Genomic DNA, 8,491 nt, shown 5'->3' on the forward strand with positions numbered 1-8,491 from the left:
TGACAATTATTATTATATTAATAAGTCGAGTGTTATGCACCGTTTTGTGCCTTTTTTTTAAAAATATTATATTATTAATGTAAAACGTATTGTATATGTGACCAAAAAATATCATATTATTAAAATATTATGTCTAGCTCTATTGACCAGCTATCAGTTGTACTTTAGACAACAGTAATATTTTTTTTTGTGTCCAAAATATTTATGTAATGATATATTTTTGTACCTAAACTTAAGTTTGTTGTAGACTACTTAGCGAGTAAGCCATTGTGTACATTCATATTGATGATTTTGTAAAAATTATACATACATACCATATTATATTAAAACAATAATAATTGGGTAATTTTTTTTATCATTTCAACATAAAATATTATTAAAAAAAATAAGTGCAATATATAAGTGGTGTTCAATACAAATATATTATAATGATGAGTCCCAAGCATTGTTTTCTGGGAAAGTAGTATGGTTAATAATGATTTATGGCTCATTTCTATGGTATAATATGACATATGTCAGCCGGAATTCTGAAAAATTCCTTCTAACGTTTTGAAAAACTCCATGAAACATCCTGTAAATGTATTAGCAGGAAATAATAAAATACAATCAAAGAAATACAAACTATGTATTGAATTGTATACATTTAAAAGTGTGCGTAATATATTATAAAAGTTTTGAAACAATGTCCAAAGTAATTATTCTAATCATAAAAAATATAAGACTTCAACGTTGTTTATTATAATAATCACTTAAATGTATGTATAGCCGTTTATAGGTTCCACATACCAATAATTTTTTGAAATATATCTTCTTCCTCGTCATCGTAGTCGTATTCTGGGGCACTTCGTTTTATTTCTTTAAAACGCTCTTGTTTTATTTGTAAGTTGTCTGCGCCATTCTACAATATAATATATGAATTAATAATTTTCTAAACCACTTGGATATTATTTCTGAACAAAATGTACCTATCAATATTTAAATGTAAGTAGGGACATAGACCGGTCGACTTTTGAAACAGAATTCTTAAAAAAAAAAAATAATAATAACTGTATTTACTAGTTTAGTTTTATAAATTGAAACGCAATATTAAAAATTATGTATTAATATCTTAATCACTGGCGTAGGATTTCTAAAATATGGTAAGTATAGTCTTAAATAGAACAGAAATCAGAACATGATATTATGCTATGATGGGATACAAATTCAATTTTAAGTTGATTGAAAAAATAAATTGCAAGATTATTAAAATAGATAAGCGGACAAGCGGTTACCAATGTATAAATATAATATAAGTGTTCACAATGCACATTACCTCGTGTGATTTCAAAGATCTCTTCCATCTATTTCCTGACCCTTCCGACCATCCATCGACAGTTTGATAATTTTTCGGTTCAAGAGTATCATTACCTTTAATAACAATTTATATCAGAAAAATGTAAAGTTTTAGATTTAAATTTTAAATTTTAGATTTTGAGCGGGAAATGTATTGAGATTACAATGATCGATGTGTGATTTTTTTATTTTTGTTCCTGAAGACACTTTTTAAAGTATGAAAAATGCTTTGATTATTTATTCATTTACAATTTAACGGGTATTACATGTAAGTAACAAAACACTTTAATTTAAAAAAAAAGTAATAGTACAGAATTAACAATATAAAATTAAAAGTAGTAATTTTTTTAGGATTATTGACTTCGACTAAGGTTTCTTGGTAGCATATTGGATCTAGTTGGTTTTTTTGGAAGGTCAAAATTGAAAATTCTCAGCGATTTTTAAAATAATCAATCGAAGAAAAAGCAAAACAAAAACTACCAGCATTCGTAAAAATTTAATATTACTATTAAAATAATAATTGTTTGTTAACTCTACCAAAAAGTTGGACTATATTCGTTCATAATCATTAATCATGTTAATTATATAGTAAACATAATTATTATAATGCTTATCATTCAATTAAAATTTAACACATTAATAACAATGCCATTTCAATGCGAGGCACAATAGAGTCATACTGAACAACAGTGTGGTCATACCTACTTTCACCTTCTTATTTTCTGTTAAATGTGAGATAAATTAGCGCAATCGTTTTGAATCTATAACTCAAATTAATTATGATTCACTCGGCCGAAATGTGATGCGGAGATGTCACACAATTTATCTACAACACTTATAGAACAACAGTAACGATACCTATTTCGCTAATAATTGTTTAAAAGTTCAAATAATATACTAATATAGTAATATTATCGATAATCATAGACGAATGAATGTAATCAGTAATCACAAGAATGAACTTGATAACCATTGACTTTGACTACTTTTTAGTAAAATTGTTTATTTAATTACTTGAGTGCACATTGTAATTTGTATGTAATGAAATGTCATAAACCTACGACCATTAAGGTCATACCACAATAGTTATTAAAATTATGAAAGAATTTTGTTGAATTTAATAATGTATTTTTTAACTGTTTGATACAACAATGTGATGCTTCGGAGTAGACCACTTGTTTATTTCTAAAAAAATTACCAATACGTGTTGAAATGTATTATTATATTGAATTATTGTGCGATTATAATATTATTATTAATATAGTTTTTATATTCTGTATAGGTTTTTCGATATTTCACATCTTAAAAAAATCGTAAATCTCAATTGTGATTTTTTAAGGGGCTAAGTGATTACAACTTTATGTACATTTGTGTATCTTTAGAAAACTGTTACCATTTAGGGTGTTCTACAGGCATCGTTCATTGCATTTAAAACGTTTTTGCTCATAATAAGTATTCTTACAGATTTAAAAAACAGATAATCGTTTTTTATTCCACTAGTTAAATGAAAAAAATAAAAATAAAAAACAATAGCAATTTTTCAAAAAGATAACCTTGCGACACTTACCCACTCTAAACACCCACGATCCGTCGATGATCTGATTTTTGAATCCCCAAGTTATATTGCCATTCGGCACCACCGAAGTCATCCACCAGCTGTCGGGAGGTGAAGAGAATGCGGTGTACTTCCATTTGATCGGTCCATCCATTTTAGTTCTGAACCACCTGACCGACGCCAGTTCGTTTTCATACTGATCGGTGTACGAAAATCCACCGCCGATTATTTCTGTGCAAAATTAACAGATGACATATTTTCATTTACAACTTTGACGGTCGAAATAAAGTAAAATGCCCGAGTGAAAGTTCTGCGTAGTTTTTAAATTTTATCAGATTGTTAACATTTTAAATATCATTTTTTTGACGTACACAGGTTTATTTATTCGATGCGGTGGACCAACAGAAAGTTAAATCTTTGGCACAACGTTGTTTTCAATAGACGAGAGAATACTCAAAATTATAATACTACCGATATATTTTATATTAAGTGATATAAGAATATACATTCGGTGCTTGGGTAACCACTTTAAAAAAGGTGACAGTTCACGTTTACGTTTATCTTGTTAAAAACGAACTAAATCATTTATCGTCCCTGGCTTGAACAAAGGAACTGTAGTTCCTCCATTTATTTCTAAACAAAGAACATTTTTCGTCCCTCGATAATTTTAAAATTGTATTAATATAGTTTTTAGTAATACGTTGTTTAATATAAGGGAGTTGTTGTTTTGTTTTTAAGATTTTTAATTCGTTTCACACGAGTTAAGACCGACGAGACTGCAGTAATGTGACTGACTTGAAATGTTCTAAACATTGCAACGTTATAGGATATTGTCATACTTAGGTTCATTTATAAAATTATAAACCTATCTCATTTTATTGTGTTAATTTCTAAAAAAAAGAAATTGTGATACTTCTGCATTAAGAATTAAATTAAGAATTCTCTTTATTTACAAGAATATAAATGAACGAAAAAATGTACCAAATATAATAGTCCGTTCGTCAAAAAAATTGAACGAAATTTCAATATGTTTCTTCACACGAAAAGGAACTATACTTTCCGTTAAGTTCCTGAAAATGAAACGAAATCGTTGAAACCAAGGACTGGTAATATTTTTGGTTACTTATAACAAATCAACAATGAGTAATTAACTATAATTCAATCAACTTCGATTCCATTAAAATATTTTAAGATTAGTCCATGATATTTTAAATTTCGCCACGAAAATTCATTTTTTTTTTTTTTGATACAACATAATGTCATAATAATAATAACTATGTTGACAGACAACATTATATTTCGGCTTCTTAATGTGATTTTGTTTGTATTGCAGAGTCAACATCCATTAAGATTGCAACAAATGAGTATTGTATATTATGTTTTTTTCTCGGCCACACACACACACACACACCCATTATTACGTACCACCACGGCGCCATTGATGTTTATTGTTTGATATTAATACTTTGATAAGAATTTAATGAATGAACAAAGAAATGTCACTAACACACGCATCAAAGATAAATAATGATAATTTCCTTATAATTTTCTTATAACGAGTAACGCCGAAAACTATAAGCGTATTTAGGTACATTTAATAATGGACGTTAACCAAAGTATATTTCTACAAAAAACATTAATGTACAACTTAATAACACAATGATCATAATATTATATTTCTTTGATATAAACACGCAATCGACATCGTTCCCTATTGGCCATAGTCGTGTAGACAAATGTGACAAATGATTATTAAAAAAAAAAAAAACATTTTCCACTTTTTTAGATTTTTAAATCATAATTTTCCAATGAAATAAATATACTGCAGTACATCCGAAAACTATGAAAATGATTATTTAAAACGAAACTACTGAAATGCCAAATCACCAAATTTATAATCTGGCATCGGCGAAAGAACGACATTTTTTTTTTTTTTTGCTCGATGTATACTTGTTTTCTGTGGCCTTGAAGCTTCTCTGTTATGAAATGTATTATGGCCATTATATAGTCTACCCAGGTTGATTGTTCTCATTTTTTCGTCTGTTAATAATAATATTATGCATATAACAGTACGTACCTACTACCTATACTGGAAATACAAAAACTATTATGCAATCAATTTTAAGTCATTCATAAATAGTGAAAAAAGTTCAAAGAATCTCTATCGCACCCGACACATACCTACCGTCCATAATATTATGCTAATTGTATTATGTGTTATTATAGATCTGTACATTTTAAAATCACTGTAAAAACAGAACAAATTTTTGAAACAATCAACTTAATACAATATAAATAAAATTTAAGACAAATTTATTATTAATCTTCATTACTCAATATATTGTATATTAGTACAACTGTATAAGGTCTATGGCGTAGACTCGGAGGCATTAAATCACAACACATTTACAATAGATATTTACTTGTAAAATACATGTTAAGTGGCACGGGCAAGTGGGTAAAAAAATTTGATCATAGTCGGGCGAAAATATAAAATTTTAAAAGTGTATTGACACGGATGCAAATATATAGAAGTTTGATTTATTTCAAGTCATTGGCCTGTATCGACAAATAATAACCAAACAGCAGAATAATAAACCACGCTGATAGTCAAAATAAATACCTATTACCAGTTAAAGCGCCTCACAACAATTGTTATTTTAAATACTATTTTTGTACGTCCAAGTTTGATCGGTGGGAGGATTCTTCATTCCGTGAATCATTCATCTGTAATTTTGTTTTCCTTCACTAATTGATGAATCATTGCATACGAAAACGAATCTATGCGGAGACGTCGCATCAGCCTCTATTTCTATGAATATTTTCAATTATTTTATATTACTATTGTCTATTAGCAGTTTATTTTTATTTTTAATATTAGTAGACCGATGGCACGTTAAACTGATTTTTGCCAAAAAACTTCGCTTGTATATAGTATTGATTTGAACAATAACAGTTGTATAAATATTATAACCATAGGGCAAGTGATGCCCTAGTTCATGCCCTTAAAAATAATAAAATATATTATTATCGTAAAACAATTCGCTGCGTAAAATTGATCGTGAAATCATAATATAATCGTACCTAAATAATTTTAATGTATTTTGTTCATTTTAACATTAATTAATCACATTATTGTAATGAACATCTAAACAAAAAGTACAATAAAAAATCTATTTATTTGTTAATGACAACAATATGTTTTTAGTTTTTACACACGTATAGATGAATGTTGCTTAATAAATAATATTATTATGTTAAGTTCATTGCCATTAGATTACGTCTTGATTGTGCTATTGTAGTGTAACTAAACTAATTTGTTTATTGACACTCTAAATGTTTATTTAACATAATATTAACATATTATTGCCTATTGGCCATAGGTAATCTAATTCGTCTTATAGAAAATCTCAGTTAGTTGTCCGTTTATCACTACCTATAAAATAATTAATTTAATAACAAAAATGTTCCTGTAATGTACCAACATTTAAAAAAATAAAACTATCCTTCCTAAAAAAATGTTACAATTAGGTAAATACATAAGTACCCAAATAATGATTGTACTGAATGCCCCTTGTCTGGACACGGTCGTTTTTTTTTTTATCATTTACTTTTCATAAAATAAAATAATATTTTTATTTTCGTTATTAGTTTTGCCAAAAATAATATTATTTTATCCAAAGTTCATCATCAAACCATCGGGTAAAGGTAGATACAAAATGATATTGCTTTTGATTTATTTTTTCATTACGTTTTTATGTTAACAAATTTAAAGAAAAAAAAAATTCCTAATACCTATAATTATGTGAATACTACAATAAATGTACATCGACAAGATGACCAACTACTAAATAACCACCGTCTAGTCATCACTGTAATTTATCAAATTAGGTTTTACATTTTATAAAATAACATATATATATATATTTTTTTAATGCTATTTTTAATCTATTTATCAAACCGGAAGAGATTTTTTTTCACTGATACTTCGAGTTGAAGGTTAATATAAACGTTCAATGGCATATGCATTATATATTATATGGAGATTTCCAGTGAATAATAAAAAAAAAAACACTCGTGAATAGCTTAATTTATACACGAATTATAATTCTCGGTAAATTTTAACCCCAAACTTTATGAAATATAAAATATCATACCCAGAACGGAAGTCGTTATAATAATAATTACTGAATACACATGTATTACCTATGTATAATATTGTGTAATATTCGCTTGAAAAGAAAAGTAGAGGGACTGCGACTTGTTAAAGTCATACAAACCGACTAAAAATTAACCAAGTAAATAAATCATAAACTTTATATTATAATATTATCATCAAACAAACGTCGGAAGTGGTTGTTAAATGATCCAAATTTAGTTCCTACGACCATTCATTAATTTTACAAAATGTATTGATATTAAATAATATTATATTAGAGCTGCGTATAATAAGTCACTCACCTTCTTTGTTGAGCGTCACCCTCAACCTGGTGTCCCAGAAGCCGCTAGCCGAGTCCCTCCAGGTCCACCTCACCATCATGTACGAGTCAGTGACAGTGTTGTTGAAGAACGACACGCCACCACTGCCAGGATCGGCTCTGTTGAGCACCCATGGGGCCGTCTACAACATTGTCAATTATTGGTTTTATTTCTCGTAAGTAGAGTTCATAAAAAAATCTAATACAACATAATAGAACGTCATATTATATAAAAAAAAAAAAAAAAATACTTACTTGGCTACCAAAAACGACGTCAAATAAAAAGAGCAACACCAATGGAAATGTGTTCGTCATCGTGGCTAAATTAACTCTAAAATAACATTATTATTACTATTACTATAAGTAGTAACAGTGTAGTAATGGTGTGTTACGACTTTAATGATAGTGTTGGGGGGGAAAATCGAACCTTGGAATAGTAATAATTTATAACGTATGTTTTGTTTGTTTTATTATTATTATTATTATTATTATTATTATATAGTTGTTATTATTTTTTTTTTTTAAAGAATCAGATACAACAATAATATATACCTGGGTCATTTGTAGATTCAGATCCATCGATTCGATAATATCATAATATACCTTCAACTATGCTAGCTCCGAAGTATAATGGCTACTGGTTATATTTTTTGTTGAGTTACAACGCGAAAACGCTGAACGGTTCAGTTACCACAAACAGCGTAGGTATGCAGCATATGGACAGTAGGCCATTATGTAATAGGTTTTTATGATTAAATTAATAAATTAGTATACTATAGTAATATGTATAGTTTTGGGCTATTAATTATTATTGTGACATCTAACTAGTGAAATACATGGCAGCGAACTTAATAGACAATAATAAAGTCATTTTGCTGGCCTGTCGATATTTTTGTCAACCATTCTACAAAATACGTTAGGTACATTATGCAACTTACTCGCGCCAACGTCACGAAAATTGTCAATAGTGCAATAATTCTTTATTTTATTTTATTATATGAATTTCAGCCATTCGGATTTGTTTTATATATGATATTATTATTATTATTATTATTATTATTATTATTATTATCATTTGTTTATTTGTATTAATATAACAACGCACAACCCATCATTAATATATAAG

The 8,491-nt window shown here is 27.9% G+C and overlaps 1 protein-coding gene across 2 annotated transcripts; it reads right to left on the bottom strand.

Annotated features, from left to right (window-relative positions):
* Window positions 1-2: 2 nt before the first annotated feature.
* LOC111035437 lies at window positions 3-8,028 on the bottom strand. 2 transcript variants are annotated; one of them, XM_022317050.1, is made up of 7 exons: window positions 7,918-8,028; window positions 7,621-7,696; window positions 7,349-7,508; window positions 2,900-3,118; window positions 1,313-1,407; window positions 787-898; window positions 516-571 (listed from the first exon to the last, which is right to left on the bottom strand). In XM_022317050.1, exons 2-7 carry the CDS (start codon window positions 7,678-7,680, stop codon window positions 516-518), a joined length of 702 nt encoding a protein of 233 aa, XP_022172742.1. In that variant the 5' UTR covers window positions 7,681-7,696; window positions 7,918-8,028. The 2 variants fall into 2 exon arrangements, with proteins under 2 accessions (XP_022172743.1, XP_022172742.1); XM_022317051.1 differs by lacking the exon at window positions 7,918-8,028 and having other exon boundaries at window positions 3-571; window positions 7,621-7,680.
* Window positions 8,029-8,491: the final 463 nt, after the last annotated feature.

The sequence above is a fragment of the Myzus persicae genome, unplaced genomic scaffold (assembly GCF_001856785.1).
Source record: "Myzus persicae strain clone G006 unplaced genomic scaffold, MPER_G0061.0, whole genome shotgun sequence".
Taxonomy (NCBI): Eukaryota; Metazoa; Arthropoda; class Insecta; order Hemiptera; family Aphididae; genus Myzus; species Myzus persicae.

Bases quoted from the DNA above. Each gene is read 5' to 3' on its own strand.
- LOC111035437 (XM_022317051.1), bottom strand. From the start codon at position 7,680: ATGACGAACACATTTCCATTGGTGTTGCTCTTTTTATTTGACGTCGTT. The intron at 3,119-7,348 runs GTGAGTGACTTA...AATTTTGCACAG, and splicing joins GGTGACGCTCAACAAAGAAG to AAATAATCGGCGGTGGATTT. The intron at 1,408-2,899 runs GTAAGTGTCGCA...TTGTTATTAAAG, and splicing joins ATCGTGGGTGTTTAGAGTGG to GTAATGATACTCTTGAACCG.